The 23,513-nt window shown below is 63.0% G+C and overlaps 2 protein-coding genes across 2 annotated transcripts; both read left to right on the top strand.

Annotated features, from left to right (window-relative positions):
• The first annotated feature begins 632 nt into the window (after window positions 1-632).
• LSM12 (LSM12 homolog) lies at window positions 633-13,840 on the top strand. The gene is made up of 5 exons (XM_054176903.1): window positions 633-841; window positions 4,760-4,893; window positions 10,762-10,871; window positions 12,848-12,974; window positions 13,683-13,840. The coding sequence occupies exons 1-5, from the start codon at window positions 721-723 to the stop codon at window positions 13,779-13,781; spliced, it is 591 nt and encodes a 196-aa protein (XP_054032878.1). The 5' UTR covers window positions 633-720; the 3' UTR covers window positions 13,782-13,840.
• Window positions 13,841-17,887: 4,047 nt separating this feature from the next.
• Window positions 17,888-21,831, top strand: TMEM101 (transmembrane protein 101). Its single transcript, XM_054176893.1, has 4 exons — window positions 17,888-18,039; window positions 18,825-19,005; window positions 19,091-19,237; window positions 21,520-21,831. The coding sequence occupies exons 1-4, from the start codon at window positions 17,903-17,905 to the stop codon at window positions 21,826-21,828; spliced, it is 774 nt and encodes a 257-aa protein (XP_054032868.1). The 5' UTR covers window positions 17,888-17,902; the 3' UTR covers window positions 21,829-21,831.
• Window positions 21,832-23,513: the final 1,682 nt, after the last annotated feature.

Below are 23,513 nucleotides of genomic sequence, written 5' to 3'. Positions count from 1 at the left end.
TGGAGCTAATGAGGCATGAGGCGGAGCTAAAGGTGTGGGGTGGAGCTAAGGGGATGTGGGGCGGAGCTAGAGGTGTGGGGCGGAGCTAGAGGTGTGGGCCAGAGCTAAGGAGTGGCAGGGCAGAGCTGAGGGGAGGCAGGGCAGAGCTAAGGAGTTGCAGGGCAGAGCTGAGGGGAGTCAGGGCAGAGCTAAGGAGTTGCAGGGCAGAGCTAAGGAGTTGCAGGGCAGAGCTGAGGGGAGGCAGGGCAGAGCTGAGGGGAGGCAGGGCAGAGCTAAGGAGTTGCAGGGCAGAGCTGAGGGGTTGCAGGGCAGAGCTAAGATGCTGAGGGGATGCAGGGCAGAGCTAAGGAGTTGCAGGGCAATGCTGAGGGGTTGCAGGGCAGAGCTAAGATGCTGAGGGGTCGGCCTAAAGGAGCAGGGCGGAGCTCAGGGGGCTGGGGCGGAGCCAATGGGCACGAGGCGGAGCCAGAAAGACGGGGCAGGAGTCGCGGGGCGGAGCTAAGGGGGGGCGGCGGGGCGGGGCTAGGGCGAGAGGGCGGGGCCACCGAACCCGGGCCGGGCCCTCGGCCCTCCTCCCCCGGGCCAAGGTCACCCCGCCCCCCGTCGCAGCGCGGTGACGTCGGCGCGGCCCCGCCCCGCCGCGCTTGGCCCAGCCGAGCCTAGCCGAGCCCAGCCGAGCCCAGCCGAGCCGCGGCGGCCGCTGCGGGCTGAGGGGAGAAGATGGCGGCGCCGGGCGAGTACTTCAGCGTGGGCAGCCAAGTGTCCTGCCGCACCTGCCAGGAGCAGCGCCTGCAGGGCGAAGTCGTCGCCTTCGACTACCCCAGCAAGATGCTGGCGCTCAGTATCCCTTCGGCAAAAAGCTTCGCCCCCAGCGCTGAGGCCCGGCCGAGGGCCCGCCCGGGCCTCCGCCGCCCGCCCGGCCCCGAGCCGGGGCGCCCGGGGATGGGGCGGGGGGCAGAGGAGAGGGCTGGGCGGGGAGAGGGGGGCTGAGGGGGTAAGGAGAAGGTTTAGTGGGGTGGGGTGGTGCTGGGGGGGGGGTGCTGAGGAGGGGGTGGGTGCGGAGCCCCCTGGAGGGGGTTACCGGGGGGGATCTGTAGCGGGGTTTGGGGAGGGGGTGAGGAGCGGCGGCCTGGAGCTGCGGGGAGGGGAAGGGGGTGCCCTGGAGGGGGGGGGTTGGGGGCAGTGAGGAGCTCTGTGCTGGAGTTACTGGGGGGCAGTGGGGCAGTGTATGAGAAGGTTTGGGAAACGGTCAGGAGATGCTTACGGGGGGGGAGAGGGGGTGCCCTGGGGGGGCCATGTGCTGGGTACCTGGGGTGGGAGGGGGGTGCTTTAGAGGGGGGGATTGGGGGAGCACTGAGGAGCCCTGTGCTGGAGTCAGTGGGGGAGATCTGGGGGTGCCTTGGAGAGAGGTTTGGATGGCAGTGAGGAGCTCTGCTGGGGGTAATGGGGGAGATCTGGGGGTGCCTTGGAGAGAGGTTTGGGGGAGCAGTGAGGAGCCCTGTGCTGGAGTCAGTGGGGGAGATCTGGGGGTGCCTTGGAGAGAGGTTTGGGGTAAGCAGTGAGGAGCTCTGTGCTGGAGTCAATGGGGGAGATCTGGGGGTGCCTTGGAGAGAGGTTTGGATGGCAGTGAGGAGCTCTGTGCTGGAGTAAATGGGGGAGATCTGGGGGTGCCTTGGAGAGAGGTTTGGGGGAGCAGTGAGGAGCCCTGTGCTGGAGTCAGTGGGGGAGATCTGGGGGTGCCTTGGAGAGAGGTTTGGGGTAAGCAGTGAGGAGCTCTGTGCTGGAGTCAATGGGGGAGATCTGGGGGTGCCTTGGAGAGAGGTTTGGGGTAAGCAGTGAGGAGCTCTGTGCTGGAGTCAGTGGGGGAGATCTGGGGGTGCCTTGGAGAGAGGTTTGGATGGCAGTGAGGAGCTCTGCTGGGGGTAATGGGGGAGATCTGGGGGTGCCTTGGAGAGAGGTTTGGATGGCAGTGAGGAGCTCTGTGCTGGAGTAAATGGGGGAGATCTGGGGGTGCCTTGGAGAGAGGTTTGGGGGAGCAGTGAGGAGCTCTGTGCTGGAGTCAATGGGGGAGATCTGGGGGTGCCTTGGAGAGAGGTTTGGGGGAGCACTGAGGAGCCCTGTGCTGGAGTCAATGGGGGAGATCTGGGGGTGCCTTGGAGAGAGGATAGGATGGCAGTGAGGAGCTCTGCTGGGGCTAATGGGGGGCATGTGGGGGTGCCTTAGAGGTTTGGGGGGTGGTAGAGGGCCCCTATGGGGTAGTTGGGGGTGAATGGGATGCCTTAGAGGTTTTGGGGGGCAAATGAGGGGCTCTGTACTGAGGTTGCTGGGGGCAAGTGGGGCAGCTTCTAGGGGAGGTTTGGGGAGGGAGTGAGGAGCCCTGCAGCTGATTTTGGGGAGAGGAGAGGGGGAGGTCTGGGGGCAGTGGGGTACTCTAGGGTGGGTTTGGGGGGGATTTGGGAGCCCTTTAGTGGGGTTATGGGGGGGAGGGGAGTGGGCTGCCTTATAGGAGGAGGTCTGGGGGGAGTGAGGAGCTGTGTGGCAGGGTTAATAGCCTGTGGGGAGCCCTGTGTTGGGGTGATTGGGAGGAGTGAGGGGCTCTTCAGTGGAGTGTTTTGGGGGGAGAGTCCCTGGGGGGTTGTGGGGAGGTGAACAGCAGGATGCCTGGGGGTGGGGGGGATCTCTTGCAGGGCTGTGAGGGCTTTTGGGGGGGGAGACCTTGTTGGGGAGCAAGGACACAGTGCAAGGCTCAGGGAGGGTGGGAAGAGAGAATCCTTCCTCTCTCTTGGGAGGGATCTCAAGGAGCTCTTGGGGGGGTCCTGGGAGGGAGTGGGTGCCTCTTTGGGGGTGCAGAGGGAGGCACAGTGAGGTTCTGTGTGGTGGGCAAGGCCTGGAGGGGTTGGGGGAGGCCTGGGGGGGGGGGATCCCATAGGAGGTATTTGTGTGATGGGGCTCAGGAGAGCTCTCTGTGCTCTGGGGGGGGCCCTGAGTGGGCTGTAAGAAGAGACCACAAAGGTCCTCTGAGGTTAGGGGCTGGACTGTGGGGTTTGGAGATGTGGGGAGGCCTGGGGGTGAGGAGGGCCAGGAGGTGGTGTGAGGATGGGGGAGTGAAGGGGATGAGGGTCTGGGGTTGCTCCCTGTCAGGGAGAGGCAGGAAGGCAGGGCTCAAGAGGTCAAAGACAGAGAGAGATGTGGGGAGGGGGGGGGAAAAGGGATGTGCTCTGGTTTGTGACCTAGGGAGGGATGGGGAAGAGCAGGAAGAGGCTCCTCAGCCCAGGGAGAGGTGTTGGAAGGGAGCTGCAGAAAGAAATGCTGAGGGTGGCTTGTGGAGGGAATGGGAGTGATGGAGGGGCTGGGGGAGAGCTGGGCTGAGGCTGGGGGCTGGGGCTGGGGAGAGCTGGGCTGGGGGCTGGGGCTGGGAGAGAGCTGAGGCTGGGGGCTGGAGGCTGGAGCTGGGAGAAGGGCCCCAGGCAGCACCCCATGGGGGTGATGTGGGTCTGGAGGGGGACTGCTGACCTGTGCTGGGGTGGGCTGGGGGTGCTGGGGGGAGGGTGCTGGTGCCCCTGGGTGAGGAGAGCTGCTGCTGCAGGGAGGTCTGAAGGGATGTCCAGCAGGCTGGCTCAGAGTGTTGGGCTGGGGGGGGCTGGGAGCTCCTCTCCTGGCTCTGCCTCAGTCCTGCCTCCCAAAGCTCCATCCCATCCCCTCAGAGGGCCCAGAGCTCCCCAGGCCTCCCAGCTTCCTCTCCTGTGTGGGAAGGCTGTTGCCAGGGAGGGCTTCACCTGCCCAGCCAGGCCTTGGAGCTGGCTGAGCCTGGGGGGCAGGGTAGGGAGGTTGGAGCTGGGGGGCAGGCAGGATGGAGCTGGGGGGCGGGCTGGGGGGCAGGGCAGGTTGGAGCTGGAGTCCATGGCAGGCAGGTTGGAGCTGGGGGGCAGGCTGGGGGCAGGCTGGGGGGCAGGCAGGTTGGAGCTGGCTGAGCCTGGGGGGCAGCCTGGGGTCCATGGAAGGCTGGGGGGCAGGCTGGGGGGCAGGCAGGTTGGAGCTGGGGTCCATGGCAGGCAGGTTGGAGCTGGGGGGCAGGCTGGGGGGCAGGCAGGCTGGAGCTGGGGTCCATGGCAGGCTGGGGGGCAGGCTGGGGTCCATGGCAGGGTGGTTGGAGCTGGCTGAGCCTGGGGGGCCGGCTGGGGGGCAGGCAGGCTGGAGCTGGGCTCCATGGCAGGCTGGGGGGCAGGCTGGGGTCAGCCTGGGGGGCAGGCTGGGGTCCATGGCAGGGTGATTGGAGCTGGCTGAGCCTGGGGGGCAGGGTGGTTGGAGCTGGCTGAGCCTGGGGGGCAGGCTGGGGGGCAGGCTGGGGTCAGCCTGGGGGGCAGGCTGGGGGGCAGGGTGGTTGGAGCTGGGGTCCATGGCAGGGTGATTGGAGCTGGCTGAGCCTGGGGGGCAGGCTGGGGGGCAGGCAGGCTGGAGCTGGGCTCCATGGCAGGGTGGTTGGAGCTGCCTGAGCCTGGGGGGCAGGCTGGGGTCAGCCTGGGGGTCAGCCTGGGGGGCAGGCTGGGGGGCAGGCTGGGGTCAGGCTGGGGTCAGCCTGGGGGGCAGGCTGGGGGGCAGGGTGGTTGGAGCTGCCTGAGCTCCTTGGTCCCTTCCTACCCCGAACCCTCCTCCGCTTCTAACCCAACCCCCGCGCCGGTTGGCTCCTGCTCTCCTCGGGTGGGGGGGGGGGGGGGGGGTGAGCCTGGCTGTGGTTTGCCTTGACCTCTGCCCCCCCCAGAGTGCCCCTCTTCCAGTGGCAAGCCCAACCACGCAGACATCCTGCTCATAAACCTCCAGTACGTCTCAGAAGTGGAAATCCTCAACGACCGCACGGAAACGCCTCCGCCGCTCGCGTCCCTCAACGTCAGCAAGGTGAGGCCCTGCCCCCGGGGGGCTCTCTGCCCTGGGGGCCTGCCAAAGGCAGAGGGGCAGCCCCAGGGAGCAGCTCTCTCTCCTCTAGGGACTGAGGCAGCTTGGAAAGCCTTCACTGCCCTCCCCCCCCCCCGGGTGGGGGCTCGGAGGTGATGGTTTGGTTTGTTCTGGGGGGGGAGGTCCTGAGGGTCCTGCAGAGGGGCAGAGCCCAGGGGCAGGAGGCTGAGCACAGCCAAGTGCCAGGGGCTGCACATTGGCCACAGCAACCCCAGGCAGTGCTGCAGGCTGGGGGCAGAGTGGCTGAGAGCAGCCAGGCAGAGAGGGACCTGGGGGTGCTGGTCGATGGTAGGCTGAACATGAGCCTGCAGTGTGCCCAGGGGGCCAAGAAGGCCAAGGACATCCTGGCCTGCAGCAGGCACAGTGTGGCCAGCAGGAGCAGGGAGCTCATCCTGCCCTGTACTCAGCACTGCTCAGGCCACACCTGGAGTCCTGTGTCCAGCTCTGGGCTCCTCAGGTTAGGAAAGAGGTTGAGCTGCTGGAAGGTGTCCAGAGAAGGGCAACAAAGCTGGGGAGGGGTCTGGAGCACAGCCCTGTGAGGAGAGGCTGAGGGAGCTGGGGTTGCTTAGCCTGCAGAAGAGGAGGCTCAGGGGAGACCTTCTTGCTCTCTGCAACTCCCTGCAGGGAGGTTGGAGCCAGCTGGGGGTTGGTCTCTTCTGCCAGGCAAGCAGCACCAGAACAAGAGGACACAGTCTCAAGCTGTGCCAGGGGAGGTTTAGGCTGGAGGTGAGGAAAAAGTTCTTCCCAGCAAGAGAGATTGGCCCTGGGGATGTGCTGCCCAGGGAGGTGGTGGAGTCCCCATCCCTGGAGGTGTTCAAGAGGGGCTTGGATGTGTCACTTGGAGCCAGGGTTGAGTTGTCAGGAGGTGCTGGGTGACAGCTTGGACTTGATGATCTCTGAGGTCCTTTCCAACCTGATTGATTCTGTGACCTGCTGCTGGGGTTGCCCAGGTTGCAGCAGGTTGGAAGGGACCCTGCAGAGGTCATCAGGAGCCCTCAAAGGTCATCTGAGCCAACCCCCCCTGCAGTCAGCAGGGACATCTCCCAGCTGGGGCAGGTTGCTCAGGGCCACATCAGGTTGGGCTTTGAATGGCTCTGGGGCTGGAGCCTCAGCCACCTCCCTGGGCAGCCTGTGCCAGTGTCTCACCACCCTCACTGTGGAGAGCTTCCTCCTGCTGGCCATCCTGGATCTGCCCTGCTCCAGTTTCAAGCCACTGCCCCTTGCCCTGTCCCCACAGGGCCCTTCTGAGCAGTCCCTCCCCAGCCTGCCTGCAGGTCCCCTTCAGGTACTGAAATGCAGCTCTGAGGTCTCCTCTGGCCACCACCAGCTGAGCCTCTCTGCTTCCTGCTTGCTCTGAGCTCCTGGGTGAGTGACCTCCCAGCTTTGTTCCACCCTGCTGGGTCTGGCTGAGAGGCTGAACTCACCCAGGGAGCTGATCCTGGGCACCTCAGCCCCCTTGGCTCTCTGTTTGCTCCACCCTGGTCCTGCTGTGGAGCTCTAAGTGCCTGGCTGATGGCTTTGGCCTCTCTTTAAAGCCCTGGGAGCTCAGTGAGCACTTCTGCCCTGCTCTGAGCTCTCTTGCACCCCTCAGAGGCTGCTCTGCTCCCTGCTGGTCTCCTGCAGCAGGGCTTAGCTGTGGATTCCCCTGCTCCAAGCTGCTGCCTGAAATGCTGACCAAGGATTTCAGCCTCAAGAGCATCTTTGGTAGCAGTGAGGCTTCAGAGCAGCTTTGGGCTGGGTGGGCTTGCTGCTCCCAGGCCCCAGCACCTCTGGCAGAGGGACCTGGTGCTTCACCAAGCCTTGAGAGAAGAGGATGGAGCCTCCTGTAGAGCTGCAGCAGGCTCTGCAAATGACTCTCATGCTCCAACCCACCTGGGTGAGATGAGCATGGCTGGAGGTGCTGCCCCAGGCCTGGGCTGCTCCTCCTAGGAGCTCTGCCTTCCCAAGGGCCCAGGGTAAGGAGGCACCAGAGTGGGTTCTGTGCCCCTCTGGGTGATGCTCCAGGTGAGGTTTGTGCTCTGCTGGGGACCCTTGCAGCCTGCAGCCCCCACTCCATGTGGGTCATAGTATCCTAGAATCAGTCAGGGGTGGAAGGGACCACAAGGATCAGCCAGTTCCAGCCCCCCAGGGACACCCCACACTAGGTCAGCCTGGCCAGAGCCTCATCCAGCCTGATCCAGGGCCTCAACCACCTCCCTGCACAACCCATTCCAGGGCTTCACCACTCTCATGGGGAAGAACTTCCTCCTCACCTCCAGCCTGAATCTCCCCACCTCCAGCTTCATTCCATCCCCCCCAGTCCTATCACTGCCTGAGATCCTGAGCAGTCCCTCCCCAGCCTTCTTGGAGCCCCCTTCAGATCCTGGAAGGCCACAATGAGGTCACCTGGGAGCCTTCTCTTCTCCAGACTGAACAGCCCCAACTCCTTCAGTCTGTGCTCACAGCAGAGCAGCTCCAGCCCTCTGCTCATCCTCCTGGCCCTGCTCTGGACACCTTCCAGCCCCTCCAGATCCCTCTTGCAATAGGGGCTCCAGAGCTGGAGGCAGTATTCCAGGTGGGGTCTCACAGAGCTGAGCAGAGGGGGAGAATCCCCTCCCTGGCCCTGCTGGCCACACTTCTCTTGCTGCAGCCCAGGCTCTGCTTGGCTCTCTGGGCTGCAAGTGCACACTGAGAGCTCCTGCTGAGCTTCTCCTTCCCCAGCACCCCCAAGGCTCTCTCCTCAGGGCTGCTTTCCAGCCAGTCCCTGCCCAGCCTGCATTTGTGCCTGGCATTGCCTCCACCCAGCTGCAGGACCCTGCCCTTGGTCTTGTTGACCCTCCTGAGGTTGGCTTGTGCCCAGCTCTGCAGCCTGCCCAGCTCCCTCTGGATGGATCCCTTCCCTCCAGCTGTCTGCTGCCCCACACAGCTTGGTGCCATCAGCAACCCTGCTGAGGCTGCACTCAGTGCCACTGTCCCTGGCACCCACACAGATGCTGAATGGTCTCAGGACTGATCCCTGAGGGACTCTGCTTGTCCCTGGCCTCCCCTGGGACATGGACCCCTGGACAGCCACCCTGTGGGTGCAGCCCTCAAGCCAGTTCTGTATCCATCCAGTGGTCACCCATCACACCCCTGTGTCCCTGGAGGCCAGGCTGTGGTGGGGGTCAGGGCTGCCTTCAGAGCCAGAGTGGCTCTGGGTGAAGCCCAGCAGCGAGGGGGTGGCCAGGAGGGGTGGCAGCACTCCCAGGAGCTGCTGCTTGCTCTATCCTCCTGGATCCCCTGCTGGGAGGGGATGGCTCCTGCTGCCCAGTGGCTTGGGAAGAGGGAGCAGAGGATCATGAGGGTTGGGACAGGCCTCAAAGAGCTTCAACCCTCAAGCCTTCAACACTGCCTGGGAGGCCTTTTGGCTCTCACCTCCTTGTCCCCAAGCACCAAGGCCTGGCCAGGAGGTTAGGGTCATGACTGGCACCAGCTGGGTGTCCAGACCCACGGGGAGTCCCTTCTGGGTGGTGGAGGAGGCCCTCCCCTGGTGGAGGAGGAGGAGGAGGAGGCCCTCCCCTGGTGGAGGAGGAGGAGGAGGAGGAGGAGGCACTCCCCTGGTGGAGGAGGAAGAGGAGGAGGAGGAGGAGGCCCTCCCCTGGTGGAGGAGGAGGAGGAGGAGGAGGCCCTCCCCTGGTGGAGGAGGAAGAGGAGGAGGAGGAGGAGGCCCTCCCCTGGTGGAGGAGGAAGAGGAGGAGGAGGAGGAGGCCCTCCCCTGGTGCTGGAGGAGGCCTCCAGGGGCAGAGCTGCCCCAGAGCTGTGGCTCTTTGCTGTCATCCCCTTGAGTGAGCTGGCTGGGAGGAGGCTGAGCTTGCTGGGGGGGGACAGCTCACTCAGTTGGGGCCTTTCCAGCCTCCAAAGCATGGCTGTGGGCTCGGTGGAGGGGGGGCAAGCAGAGGGCCAAGCCATGGTTTCAGTGGGTGGGGGCTGGTGTGCAGCCCCCAGCAGGGCTCTGTCCCCTCCCCCAGTGGCAGCAGAGCTTTTTTCCTGGCCCACATCTCCTCCCCTGGAGGCACAGGCAGCTGCAGGAGCAGAGACAGCCTGCTCCTGGTCATGCTGGAGCTGTTGGCATGCTGGGGAAGGCTCTGGAGGAGCCCCAGGAGGTGCTCAGCCCTGCCTGCTGCTTGGTGGGGAGAAACTGTTTGCACCAGAGGGTTTGCTGGGTTTGGAAGGTGGCAGGACTTGGCTGGGGGGGTCCAAGGCTCTGGGGAAGGGGACATGGGGACAGGGTGGTGGTGGGGAAGGTGTGGGCAGCAGGAGAGAGGCCTGCAGCTGCTGGAAGTGCTGGTGGGAGGCTGCTGCAGGAGGCATGGCCTGACCTCAGCACAGGCTGCCCTGGGGAGGCTTCAGGGTGAGCACTTTGGGGAGGAGGACTTTGAAGCCAGGACTTGGGAAGGGGGCAGGTGGGTGGCTTGGCTCCAGCAGCTGCAGAGGGGCTGGGGAGGAGGTGAAGCTGGGGCCATGGACAGCTGGCAGAGCTGGAAGCTTCCTGCTGGCAGTGCTGGGTGTGCAGAGGTCAGAGGATCACAGGCTGGGTTGGAAGAGACCTTTCAGAGCCACCTGGGCCAGGGAGCTCTTCAAGCTGGATGTCACTGAAGAGCTTGGTGCCCAGGCAGGCCCCCACCTGGGCATGGTGCTGGCTGCATGGCAGAGCCATAGCCAGGGAGAGCTCAAGGTTGGGCTTGGAAGGAGCTCCTTGACTTGTGGCCCCTGGCATGGGGTGCTTGGGGTGCTGCCAGCACCTGAGTGGCACTTGGGGCCATCCTGGTGGCAGGGGCCTGTGACACAGTGCTTGGTGGCCATGTGTCCAGGGCTGTGGGCAGGGAAGTGTCTCATCCCTTCCTTGTGTGGGCTCTCCAACAGCCTGGGTGCCTTCAGGGGCTGGGGGGTGAGGGGCACAAGGGCACTGGGTTGGAGGCTGGAATGAAGGAGGCTGGAAGTGTGCCTGATAGGTTTGTGGTGATGAACAGGGAGAGCAGATCCTGCTGCTGGGGAAAGGCCAGAGCCTGGGCCTGGACACTTGGCCCAAGCCCCATCCTAAAGCAGGGCTCCCCCAGCAGCTTGCCCAGCAGCACAATGCCCAGGGGGGGTTGGAAGCTCTCCAGAGGAGACTCCACAGCCTCTCTGGGCAGCCTGCTCCAGGGCTCAGCACCCTCACCCCAAAGAAGTTTCTCCTCCTGGGCTCCAGTTTGTGCTCCTTGCCCTGTCCCTGGGCACCACTGAGCAGAGTCTGGCCCCAGCCTCTTGCCCCCCAGCCTTTAGCTCTTGCTGAGCATTGCTCAGCTCCCTTCTGGGGCTGCTCTTCTCCAGGCTCTCAGCCCCAGGGGCTCTCAGCCTTTGCTCCTCCCAGAGCTGCTCCAGGCCCCTCAGCAGCTTTGTAGCCTCTGCTGGACTCTCTCCAGCACTTCCCTGTCCCTCTTGGAGCCCAGAACTGGACCCAGGGCTCCAGATGTGGCCTCACTGGGGCAGAGCAGGGAGGGAGAGCCTCTCCTGACCTGCTGGCCACACTCTTCTGAATGCCCCCCAGGAGACCATTGGCCTTCCTGGCCATGAGGACACAGTGCTGGCTGATGGCTGGCTGGTTGTCCACCAGCACTCCCAGGTCCCCAAAAGCCCTAAGCAAGGTGGCAGAGTGAAGGCAGCTGAGGTGCTGCAGGTGGGAGCGGGAGGCCAGGGTTGGGTGCTGCTGGGGGGCTCTAGGAGCACCCAGAGGTGTTGGGCTGCTGCTCTTGTTGATCTCCCCCACCTCAGTGGTGGTGCTGAGCTGCTGTCCCTCTCTCTGCCCCCCTGCAGCTTGCCAACAAAGCACGGACGGAGAAGGAGGAGAAGCTGAGCCAGGCATATGCAATCAGTGCTGGTGTCTCTCTGGAGGGGCAGCAGCTCTTCCAGACCATACACAAGACGTAAGTCCCCTCCCTGGTGCCTCCTTCACCCTGCCCTGACCCCTCCACCCTGGCCTGGGAGCCCCTTGGGTGGCCCAGGGAGGGGCTGGCATTGCCTGGTGGCTTGGGCCGGCCCTGCGGCGCTGGCAGTGCAGAGCTGGGGACTCCCAGGATGGTTTGGCCTGGAGGTCACCCAGTCCAAGCCCTGCACCCAGCACTGCCAGGGCACCGCCAGGCCCTGGTGCTTGGCACCGCCTGGCCCTGGTGCTTGGCACCGCCTGGCCCTGGTGCTTGGCACCGCCTGGGCCTGGTGCTTGGCACCGCCTGGCCCTGGTGCTTGGCATCGCCAGAGCCTGGTGCTTGGCACTGCCTGGCCCTGGTGCTTGACACCGCCAGAGCCTGGTGCTTGGCACCGCCAGAGCCTGGTGCTTGGCACCGCCAGAGCCTGGTGCTTGGCACCGCCAGGCCCTGGTGCTTGGCACCGCCAGGGCCTGGTGCTTGGCACCGCCAGGGCCTGGTGCTTGGCACCGCCAGGCCCTGGTGCTTGACACCGCCAGAGCCTGGTGCTTGACACCGCCAGAGCCTGGTGCTTGGCACCGCCTGGCCCTGGTGCTTGGCACCGCCTGGCCCTGGTGCTTGGCACCGCCAGGCCCTGGTGCTTGGCACCGCCTGGGCCTGGTGCTTGGCACCGCCTGGCCCTGGTGCTTGGCATCGCCAGAGCCTGGTGCTTGGCACTGCCTGGCCCTGGTGCTTGACACCGCCAGAGCCTGGTGCTTGGCACCGCCAGAGCCTGGTGCTTGGCACCGCCAGAGCCTGGTGCTTGGCACCGCCAGGGCCTGGTGCTTGGCACCGCCTGGCCCTGGTGCTTGGCACCGCCTGGCCCTGGTGCTTGGCACCGCCTGGCCCTGGTGCTTGGCACCGCCTGGCCCTGGTGCTTGGCACTGCCTGGGCCTGGTGCTTGGCACCGCCAGGGCCTGGTGCTTGGCACCGCCAGGCCCTGGTGCTTGGCACCGCCTGGCCCTGGTGCTTGGCACCGCCAGGGCCTGGTGCTTGGCACCGCCTGGCCCTGGTGCTTGGCACCGCCTGGCCCTGGTGCTTGGCATCGCCAGAGCCTGGTGCTTGGCACTGCCTGGGCCTGGTGCTTGGCACCGCCTGGGCCTGGTGCTTGGCACCGCCTGGCCCTGGTGCTTGGCACCGCCTGGCCCTGGTGCTTGGCACCGCCTGGCCCTGGTGCTTGGCACCGCCTGGCCCTGGTGCTTGGCACCGCCAGAGCCTGGTGCTTGGCACCGCCTGGCCCTGGTGCTTGGCACCGCCTGGCCCTGGTGCTTGGCACCGCCAGGCCCTGGTGCTTGGCACCGCCAGGCCCTGGTGCTTGGCACCGCCTGGCCCTGGTGCTTGGCACCGCCAGGCCCTGGTGCTTGGCACCGCCAGGGCCTGGTGCTTGGCACCGCCAGGGCCTGGTGCTTGGCACCACATCTCCACAGCTTTGCAGCCCCTCTGGGGATGGGGACTCCACCCCTGCCCTGGGGCAGCCTGGGCCAGGCCTTGGCAGCCCTCAAGGGGAAGGAATTGTTCCTCCTGACCAACCTGAACTTGCCCCAGGGCAGCCTGAGGCCATTTCCCCTCGCCCATCACTTGCCACTGGAGAGAGGAGACCAACCCCCCCCGGCCCCAGCCTCCTTTTAGGGAGCTGTAGAGAGCCAGGAGGTCTCCACCTCCCCCTCAGCCTCCTTCTCTCCAGGCTGAACAATCCCAGTTCCCACTGCCAGGGGCTGGGAGTGCATCGTGAGAGCCTCCCAGCCCTCAGGGGTGGGTGTTGGGTGGCCCCAGGGGTGGGGAATGACTCCCTGGCCACCTTCCCCATCCCCGCCAGGCTCAAGCCCCTGCTTGGGCACCCAGGAGGTGCTTGGTGGCTTCTGCACCCAGCTCGGGGCGGGGGTGGGGTTGGCTTTTGGAGGGGTGGGGGCTGCAGTCAGTGACCTCCCTGTCCCCTGCAGCATTAAAGACTGTAAATGGCAGGAGAAGAACATCGTTGTGATGGAAGAAGTCGTCATTGCCCCTCCCTACCAGGTGGAAAACTGCAAAGGCAAAGAGGGCAGCGCCCTGAGTCACGTCCGCAAAATCGTGAGTGGGGGCTGCCTCGGCCTGGGGGACCCCCCCCCGGGCTGGCCCAGGGCCCCCCGGGCCAGCCCAGGGCCCCCCAGCATGGCCCAGGGACCCCTTGCCCACTCCAGAGATCTCCTGCCCACCTGCCTGCTCTGCATCTCCACACCCCTTGGGGACCGCCTGCCTGCCTGCTGAGGAGCCCTCCCCTGCCCACCCTGGGGGCACCCTGCTTGTCTCAGGGACCCCCCTCCCCTTGCCCACCCTGGGGCACCCTGCTTGTCTCAGGGACCCCCCTCCCCTTGCCCACCCTGGGGGCACCCTGCTTGTCTCAGGGACCCCCCTCCCCTGCCCACCCTGGGGGCACCCTGCTTGTCTCAGGGACCCCCTTGCCCACCTTGGGGGCACCCTGCTTGCCCACCACAGGTCTCCTAGACCCTTTTGGTGACCCCTTGCCCACCTTGGAGAGACCCTCCCTGTGCCCTCTTTGGGGGACATCCTGCTTGAGACCACCACAGCTCTTCTAAACCCTTTAGCTTCCCCCTTGCCCGCTTTGTGGCCACCCTCCTGTGCTCTACACATCTCCAAACCCCTTGAAGCACCCCAAACCCCTGTGGGGGGGCCCCCTCCCCGACCCCTCCCCTCTCCCCCCCTCCCCTCCCCGACCCCTCCTCTCTCTCTCCGCCCTCCCTCCCTGACCCCTCCTCTCCCTCCTCCTCCCTCCCGCAGGTGGAGAAGCATTTTCGGGACGTGGAGAGCCAGAAGGTGCTGCAGCAGCGCTCACAAGCACAGCAGACACAGAAGGAGACCTCTTCCCTCTCGTCCTGAGGCCGCCGCCCCCCGCGCCGGGGACCCCACCGCCCCCTCCCCCTGAACAAGCAACCTCTCCACAAGGCCCTTCGCGGGGGTGGAGGGGGGAAGCAAGCGGCGGGGGCGGTTCTGGAGGGGGGGGTGGGGGCAGGGGGTGGGGGGGAGGGGGAGGTGGGGAGGGGCCCTGCTTTTATTTTCCTTTTCTTTTTGTTCATTTGGGTTTTTTTTTCTCTGTCCTGGGGCGGGGGGGGAGGGGGGCGGGGGGGGGGTGATTCCAAACCGATTCCAAACCTTAGACTTCAAGGCAAAACAAAAAAAAGCAAAGCAAAAAGCAAGGAGAAAAGAGAACAATTTCAAGCTCACACATCACCTGACTTAACAGCCTGTCCTTTATCCACCACCTCGGGACCCCCCCCCCCCCCCCTTCCCCAATCCCCCTCCACCCCCCCTCCTCAGCCCACCATGGCAGTTTGAATTTTGGGGTACAACCCCCTTTGTGTTTGATTTCTTTTGGGTGCCCCCCTCCCATTTATTCCCCCTTCCCCCCCCAGGAAGAGTTCTTCCTCTCTCCCCCCTCCTCCTTCCTGTGTGTCTTTCCTCCCCTATCATTTATTCCTCTCCCAAGGAAGAGTTCTTCCTCTCTCCCCCTCCTCTTTCCTGTGTGTCTTTCTTCCCCTATCATTTATTCCCTCCCCCCCCCAGGAAGAGTTCTTCCTCTCTCCCCTTCCTCTTTCCTGTGTGTCTTTCTTCCCCTGTCTTTCCCTCCCCCCCCGCCAGGAAGAGTTCTTCCTCTCTTCCCCTCCTCTTTCCTGTGTGTCTTTCCTCCCCTATCATTTATTCCCCTCCCAGGAAGAGTTCTTCCTCTCTCCCCCTCCTCTTTCCTGTGTGTCTTTCTTCCCCTATCATTTATTCCCTCCCTCCCCCCCCCCCAGGAAGAGTTCTTCCTCTCTCCCCCTCCTCCTTCCTGTGTGTCTTTCCTCCCCTATCATTTATTCCTCTCCCAAGGAAGAGTTCTTCCTCTCTCCCCCTCCTCCTTCCTGTGTGTCTTTTCCTCCCCTATCATTTATTCCCCTCCCAGGAAGAGTTCTTCCTCTCCCCCCCTTCCTTTTTCCTGTGTGTCTTTCCTCCCCTATCATTTATTCCCCCCACCTGTGTGTGTTGTGTCTCTGTGTGTGCTTTCCCCCCCCCAATAAATTGAACTCACCAAGGTGGCTGTGGGGGCCAAGAGGGGACCCTGTGACCAGTTGTTTGCACAGGGAAGGGCTGGGACTTGGCCTCTTGGTTTTACTTCCTTTGTCCCTAAAGAGATCCCAGAATGGCCCCGTGGCAAAAACACCCTGGGGGGTGGGGGGGGTGGGTGTTCCCCCCTTTTTCCTCCCCCCCTTTTTCCTCCCCTCTCCCCCTCCAAGTCCTCACCCACCTGGGGAGGGGTCAGGAGCAGGGAGAAGGGAGAGCTGCAGCTTCTCCCTGCTCCTCAGCCCCCCACCCTGGGTTGGAGTTGGGGCTCTCTCCTTTTCCCTCTTACTGGAATCTCTGATTATTTAATCTTAGTTCTCTGCTTTTGATTTATTTTGATTTCCCTCCCCCACCCCCCCCCCCCCCCCAATCTTTTCTTTCCCTTTTGCTGTGGTTTTTTGTGTTTTAATTTGGAGCTTTTATTTCTCTGTTTGATTTCATTGATTTCTTCATTTTATTATAGGGGGGAGGTTTAGTTCTTAATTTAATTTTGTTGGGGTTTGGTTTCTGGTTTTTCTTTCCATCCTTTTTTTTTTTTTTTCCCCTTGCTGTTGGGATTTTTTTTTCTTTATTTTTGTTGCACTTTTGATTTTTATCTTTTAAATTTTTCTCTTCAGACTTAAAAAAAAAAATTTCATTTTCTCTTCATTTTTCCTCTTATTTTTTAAAATTACTTTTCCTTTCCACTCTTTTACTTTTTTCCTATCTTTTCTCTTCTTGACTTTTTTCTCCCCATGTCTTAATACCTCCATTTTTCCCCTATTTCTTTGCTTTTCCCTCTTTTTTGCTTTTCCCTCTTTTTTGCTTTTCCCTCTTTTTTGCTTTTCCCTCTTTTTTGCTTTTCCCTCTTTTTTGCTTTTCCCTCTTTTTGCTTTTCCCTCTTTTTTGCTTTTCCCTCTTTTTTGCTTTTCCCTCTTTTTTGCTTTTCCCTCTTTTTTGCTTTTCCCTCTTTTTTGCTTTTCCCTCTTTTTTGCTTTTCCCTCTTTTTTGCTTTTCCCTCTTTTTTGCTTTTCCCTCTTTTTTGCTTTTCCCTCTTTTTGCTTTTCCCTCTTTTTTGCTTTTCCCTCTTTTTTGCTTTTCCCTCTTTTTTGCTTTTCCCTCTTTTTTGCTTTTCCCTCTTTTTTGCTTTTCCCTCTTTTTTGCTTTTCCCTCTTTTTTGCTTTTCCCTCTTTTTTGCTTTTCCCTCTTTTTTGCTTTTCCCTCTTTTTGCTTTTCCCTCTTGCTTTTCCCTCTTGCTTTTCCCTCTTTTTTGCTTTTCCCTCTTTTTGCTTTTCCCTCTTTTTGCTTTTCCCTCTTTTTTTTGCTTTTCCCTCTTTTTTTTTGCTTTTCCCTCTTTTTGCTTTTCCCTTTTTTGCTTTTCCCTCTTTTTTTTGCTTTTCCCTCTTTTTTTTGCTTTTCCCTCTTTTTTTTGCTTTTCCCTCTTTTTTTTGCTTTTCCCTCTTTCTTTGCTCTTCCCTCTTTCTTTGCTCTTCCCTCTTTCTTTGCTTTTCCCTCTTTCTTTGCTTTTCCCTCTTTCTTTGCTTTTCCCTCTTTCTTTGCTTTTCCCTCTTTCTTTGCTTTTCCCTTTTTCTTTGCTTTTCCCTTTTTCTTTGCTTTTCCCTTTTTCTTTGCTTTTCCCTTTTTCTTTGCTTTTCCCTTTTTCTTTGCTTTTCCCTTTTTCTTTGCTTTTCCCTTTTTCTTTGCTTTTCCCTTTTTCTTTGCTTTTCCCTTCCCTTTTTGTTTTCCTCTTCCCCCCTTCTCCTTAATTTCCCTCTTCCCCCGCTGCTCCCCTCCCCTTCTATCTCTTGCAGAGCGCTCCCCTCCCCATCCCTAGGCCAGTCCCAGCCCTGCCTTTTATTAGGAGAGGTGAAAAATCTAAAGAAAACAAAATTACAAAGAAGAAGAAGAAGAAAACAAAAAAAAAAGGAAAGAAAAGAGACTTTTAAAGAGGAGAGAAAACACAAAAAGAAAAAAAAAAGGAAAAAAAAAAAGGAAAATTTTTTAGTATTGTTTAGCGAAAACAATAAACCCGGAATTTTTTTAACCATCACCCGTGTGAGCCGCTCTGGGGCCGGGGGGAGCCGGGGCTGCGGGGAGGGGCGGGACTTCCGCCAGGGGGTGGGTTAGGATTGGGTGGGGCTTCCCTGGCGGGGCGGGACTTCCTTGGCGGGGTGGGTTAGGATTGGGTGAGGCTTCCGTGGAGGATGGGGCCTGCTGGGTGGGCGGGGGTGGGCTGGGCTTCTGCAAATGGGGCGGGGCCTCCCGCAGGGGTGGGTTGGGGTTGGGCAGGGCTTCCTTAGCGGGAGGGGCTTCCATAATGGGGAGGGGTTTCCAGCGGGATTATAGTGGAGGGGGCGGAGAAGGCTCAGGATGGGGCGGGGCTTCTTTAAGTGAGGAGGAGCCTCTTGAAGGGCAGGGTTATGGGTGGGTGGGGTTTCCTTAGTGGGCTATAGCTACCAGCAGGCGGTGTTATGGATGGGGTGGAGCTTCTTTAAGTGGGGAGGAGCCTCTTGAAGGGCCGGGTTATGGGTGGGTGGGGTTTCCTTAGCGGGGTGGAGCTCCCAGCAGGGGCTGGTATGGATGGGGTGGGGTTTCCTTAGCGGGGTGGAGCTCCCAGCAGGGGCTGGTATGGATGGGGTGGGGTTTCCTTAGTGGGGTGGAGCTCCCAGCAGGGGCTGTCATGGAGGGGGTGGGGTTTCCTTAGTGGGGTGGAACCTCTTGGGGTGGGTCCTGAGAGCGGTGGGTGGTGCTTATGGACGGAATGAATCGGGATGGGGCGGTACTTCTGTGAGGGGGCGGGCCCTCCGGCGGGGAGCGCTGGTGATTGGGTGGGGTTGGAGCGGGGGCGGGGTCTCCTGTGGGCTTCCCGAGGCAGGTGGGCGGGGTTTCGCGCGGCACTTCCGGCGGGGCGGGGCCTGGGGGCGATGGCGGCGGCCCGCGGCTGGCGGCGGCGGGCGCTGCGGCTGCTGACGGCGGGCGGCGGGGTCCTGCTGACCCGCTTCCCCTTCTGGCACTGCTTCAGCGGCTTGCTGCTCTGCGCCGAGCGCGCCGACGGACGGCGGTGTGGCCCGGGGGGGCGCGGGGGAGGCCTGGGGCGGGGGGCGGCTCGGGGAGGCCCGGGGAGATCGGTGTTGGTGTGGGGCTGGGAGAGACCGGGAGAGGCCCTAGAGCCTGGGGCTGGGGTGATGTGGGACTAGGGGAGGCTCAGGAGGCCTGGGGGGAGGAGGCTTGGGGGTGGGCTGAGGTTCTGGAAGCCCTGAGGGGGACGAGGGGCTGGCGTGGAGCTGTGAGGGAGGCTGGGCTCAGCTCAGCCGGTCTGGGACCGATGTGGGGAAGACCTGGGGTTGGTGAGAGCCTGGGGGAAGATATCCGGGGGCCCTGCGGGGAAGTGTGGGGCTGGAGTAAACCTTGAGGGCTTGGGGGAGGCCCGGAGTGCCTGAGGCTGGTGTGGAGTCGCGGGGAGGCTGAGCGACTGTGAGGGCCTGGGGCAGGTACAGGGCACTCAGAGTGGGGAGCTGGGAATGTGGGGGCGCCGACAGGCTGCTGGGGTAGGTGTGGGACAGCCGAGGGTCTCCTGCAGGAAGTATGGGGGCCGGGCTGTGCGTGGGGCTGTGTGAACGGGGGTGGGGGGCCTGTGGGAAGGGCAGAAGGGGCAGTTGGGAGCTTAGAGCGATTGGAGAGGGGTGGTGTGTGTCTGTGGAAGGCCTGAAGGGCTGTGTGAGGCTAGGGGAGGGCTCTGGCAGGGGGTCTCAGGTGGCTTGGTGGGGGGCTGTGAGGGTGAGCATGGCCTGGGGTGCTTGCTTGCAGTCTGGGGTCAGGGGCTGGATCTGCTGTGCTCTCCCCCAGGAAGCCTGACATCCCCATCCCCTACCTGTACGTGGACATGGGGGTGGCCGTGCTGTGTGCCAGCTTCATGTCCTTCGGGGTCAAGCGCCGCTGGTTCGCCCTGGGGGCTGCCCTCCAGCTGGCCGTGGCCACCTACGCCTCCCACGTGGGCGGCCACGTCCACTACGGCGACTGGCTGAAGGTGAGGCCCTGCCGCCCCTGCCTGCCGCCCCCTCCCCAGCCCAGCCCGCTGGGGGGCGCAGGGGGTGACGGTGAGCGCGGCGCAGGTGCGGATGTACTCCAGGACCATCGCCATCATCGGCGGCTTCCTCATCCTGGCCAGCGGGGCCGGGGAGCTCTACCGCCAGAAGCCTCGCAGCCGCTCCCTGCAGTCCACGGGGCAGGTCTTCCTTGGCATCTACCTCATCTGCCAGGTACGGGGGGCGCCCTCGGGGTGCCCCCGGGGCGCCAGGGAGGGGGAGACAGCCGCCGGCTGCCTCCCAGCCTGCTGCCGGGGCGGGGCTGGGTCACACTGGAGAGCTCCTTCCTTCCCCCCGCCCCTGAGGGCCTCCTTCCTTCCCTCCCCCTGCCCCTGAGAGCCTCCTTCCTTCCTTCCCCCCACCCCTGAGGGCCTCCTTCCTTCCTTCCCCCCACCCTGAGAGCCTCCTTCCTTCCTTCCCCCCGCCCCTGAGGGCCTCCTTCCTTCCCTCCCCCCGCCCCTGAGGGCCTCCTTCCTTCCCTCCCCTCACCCTGAGAGCCTCCTTCCTTCCTTCCCCCCACCCCTGAGAGCCTCCTTCCTTCCCTTCCCCCCGCCCCTGAGGGCCTCCTTCCTTCCTTCCCCCCGCCCCTGAGGGCCTCCTTCCTTCCTTCCCCCCACCCCTGAGGGCCTCCTTCCTTCCTTCCCCCCGCCCCTGAGGGTCTCCTTCCTTCCCTTCCCCCCGCCCCTGAGAGCCTCCTTCCTTCCCTTCCCCCCCACCCTGAGAGCCTCCTTCCTTCCTTCCCCCCACCCCTGAGGGCCTCCTTCCTTCCCTCCCCTCACCCTGAGAGCCTCCTTCCTTCCTTCCCCTCACCCTGAGGGCCTCCTTCCTTCCCTCCCCTCACCTTGAAAGCCTCCTTCCTTCCCCCCCCACTCTGAGAGCCTCCTTCCTTCCCCAGGGAGTTTCCTTTTCCCCCCCAGAGGTTTTTCCTTCCACTCATCCAGCAGTTTTTCCACTGCCCCTCGGAAGCTTTTCCTTCCACTCCATCAGTGGTTTTCCTTCCCCCTGGGCACTTTTCTTGGCCCTTCCCATTCCCCTGGGTACTCTTCCCTCCTGCCCTTGGGGCTTGCCCTCCCCTTTTCCCTTGGGGCTTGCCCTCTGCCCTCTTTGCCCTCTGCCCTCAGGAGCTCTTCCTTCACCCCTAGCACTTTTCCTCCAGCCCTTGCAACTTTTCCCTTCCCCCTGTGCACTTCCCTTCCTCAAACCGAGACACCCCTGCCCCAAATCCCCCACCCTTCCTCCCCATTCCCTTCCCCCCTCACCCTGCGAGCCTCCTTCCTTCCCCCCTCACCCTCAGAGCCTCCTTCCTTCCCCCCTCACCCTCAGAGCCTCCTTCCTTCCCCCCTGCACCCTCAGAGCCTCCTTCCTTCCCCCCTGCACCCTCAGAGCCTCCTTCCTTCCCCCCTCACTCTCAGAGCCTCCTTCCTTCCCCCCTCACTCTCAGAGCCTCCTTCCTTCCCCCCTGCACCCTCAGAGCCTCCTTCCTTCCCCCCTCTCCCTCAGAGCCTCCTTCCTTCCCCCCTCACTCTCAGAGCCTCCTTCCTTCCCCCCTCTCCCTCAGAGCCTCCTTCCTTCCCCCCTCACTCTCAGAGCCTCCTTCCTTCCCCCCTCACCCTGCGAGCCTCCTTCCTTCCCCCCTCACTCTCAGAGCCTCCTTCCTTCCCCCCTGCACCCTCAGAGCCTCCTTCCTTCCTTCCCCCCGCCCCTGAGGGCCTCCTTCCTTCCCTCCCCTCACCCTGAGAGCCTCCTTCCTTCCTTCCCCCCACCCCTGAGAGCCTCCTTCCTTCCTTCCCCCCACCCCTGAGAGCCTCCTTCCTTCCTTCCCCCCACCCCTGAGAGCCTCCTTCCTTCCTTCCCCCCACCCCTGAGGGCCTCCTTCCTTCCCTCCCCTCACCCTGAGAGCCTCCTTCCTTCCTTCCCCCCTGCACCCTCAGAGCCTCCTTCCTTCCCCCCTGCACCCTCAGAGCCTCCTTCCTTCCCCCCTGCACCCTCAGAGCCTCCTTCCTTCCCCCCTCACCCTGCGAGCCTCCTTCCTTCCCCCCTCACTCTCAGAGCCTCCTTCCTTCCCCCCTGCACCCTCAGAGCCTCCTTCCTTCCTTCCCCCCGCCCCTGAGGGCCTCCTTCCTTCCCTCCCCTCACCCTGAGAGCCTCCTTCCTTCCTTCCCCCCACCCCTGAGAGCCTCCTTCCTTCCTTCCCCCCACCCCTGAGAGCCTCCTTCCTTCCTTCCCCCCACCCCTGAGGGCCTCCTTCCTTCCCTCCCCTCACCCTGAGAGCCTCCTTCCTTCCTTCCCCCCTGCACCCTCAGAGCCTCCTTCCTTCCCCCCTGCACCCTCAGAGCCTCCTTCCTTCCCCCCTGCACCCTCAGAGCCTCCTTCCTTCCCCCCTCACTCTCAGAGCCTCCTTCCTTCCCCCCTGCACCCTCAGAGCCTCCTTCCTTCCCCCCTCTCCCTCTCCCCAGGCTTACTCCCTGCAGCACAGCAAGGAGGACCGCCTGGCCTACCTGAACCACCTGCTGGGGGGGGAGCTGACGCTGCAGCTGCTCTTCATCCTCTACGGGCTGCTGGCCCTGGCCTTCCTCTCGGGGTACTACGTGCGGGCGGCCGCGCAGGTGCTGGCCGTGGTGCTGCCGCCGGCCATCCTCCTCATCGACGGCAACCTGGGCTACTGGCACCAGGCGCGCCGCGTCGAGTTCTGGAACCAGATGAAGCTCATCGGCCAGAACGTCGGCATCTTCGGGGCCGTGGTCATCCTGGCCACCGACGGCTGAGCCCCCGGGGGGCCGCTGCGGGGCTGGGGGGAGGGCCGGCAGCGCCGTGGAGGGGGGGGGGAGGGGAAGGGGAAGGGTTTGTAACCACTGGCCGCTATTTATTGGAGGGGGCTGCGGGGGTGTGGCTGCGGGAGGGGTTTGTATTTTTCACCTGTAAATACGTTTGGAAGCCTTTGCTGCTGGCTCCTGCTGTGCTGAGGGGGGGAGGGGAACAGGGTTGAGGAGGGGGCTTCTGTATGAAAAGTGTGTGGGGGGGGGCTGGCCACTCTGTGGGGAGGTTGTTCCCTCCCTCCCTTCCCCATCCCTCTCCCTTCCTCCCTTCCCCCTCCCTCTCCCTTCCTCCCTTCCCCATCCCTCTCCCTTCCTCCCTTCCCCATCCCTCTCCCTTCCCCCCTTCCCCATCCCTCTCCCTTCCCCCCTTCCCCATCCCTCTCCCTTCCCCCCTTCCCCATCCCTCTCCCTTCCCCCCTTCCCCATCCCTCTCCCTTCCTCCCTTCCCCATCCCTCTCCCTTCCTCCCTTCCCCATCCCTCTCCCTTCCTCCCTTCCCCATCCCTCTCCCTTCCTCCCTTCCCCATCCCTCTCCCTTCCTCCCTTCCCCATCCCTCTCCTTTCCTCCCTTCCCCATCCCTCTCCTTTCCTCCCTTCCCCATCCCTCTCCTTTCCTCCCTTCCCCATCCCCCCCCCCTTCCTCTCCTTTCCCCCCCTCCCTCTCCCTCTCCTTTGGAGGGGTTGGAGTCAGAGGGAAGCTGCTTTGGAGGCCTTTTTGGGGGGAGAAGTTGCTTTGGGGGGAAGCTGTTTAGGGGGGGTTGAAGTCAAGGGGGAGAAGCTGATTTTGGAGGCCTTTTTGTGGGGGGAAGGCTGTTGTGGGGGTCTTACTGGGGAGAAGAAGCTGATTTGGGGGCCTTTGGGGGGGGGAGAAACTCTTCTGGGGGCCTTTTGGCTGGGGAAGCTCTTTGGGGGGGGCTGAGGTTGGGGGGAAGGCTGTTTGGGGGCTTTGCAGTAGGGGGGAAGCTGGTTTGGGGTCTCCTGGTGGGAGAGGTTGTTCTGGGGGGCTTTTGGTGGGGGGGGCAGCTGATTTGGGGTCCTCTGGGTGGGGAAGAGGTTCTTTTGGGGGGCTTTAGGGAGGGGAAGATGTTTTGGAGGGAGAAACTGGTTTGGGGGGGGATGATGGGAGGGGGCAGATGCTTTGGGGGACTTGGAGGGGGAATGGCTTTGGGGGGAGCTGCTTTGGGGAACTCGGGGGAGAAGACATTTGGGGGGGGGAATCATTGTGGGGGCCTTGAGGGGGGCTGCTTTAGGGGGCTTGAGGTGAGGGGAGCCTCTTGGTGGGGGGGCTCATAATGGACGAGGGAAGTGCTTGGGGAAGAGTCAGTTTGGGGGGCTTGGGATGGGGGGGGGGAGCTGCTTTGGGGGGGGACTGAAGCTATTTGGGGTGGGGGGCACCAGCATGCATTGTGTGTGTATGGGGGGGGCAGTCCTGAGTGTTGCCCTCCCTCTGGGGGGAGGAAACTTGGGGTGGGGGCAGCGGGGTCCTGGGCTGGGTTTTGCTGCCTTGTTCCCAGGCTCCTGCTCTGATGGGGGGGTGGGGAGGGGGCTTCACTGGTGGCTTACTGGGGGGTGGTGGGGGACACACACACAGAGTCTCACTGTCCCCATCCTGTGGGGTTCCTGTGTCACTGTCCC

This window comes from Dryobates pubescens, chromosome 36, assembly GCF_014839835.1.
Source record: "Dryobates pubescens isolate bDryPub1 chromosome 36, bDryPub1.pri, whole genome shotgun sequence".
Taxonomy (NCBI): Eukaryota; Metazoa; Chordata; class Aves; order Piciformes; family Picidae; genus Dryobates; species Dryobates pubescens.
Note: the sequence above shows the minus strand (reverse complement) of the source record. Positions and strands in the feature narration are given on the sequence as shown.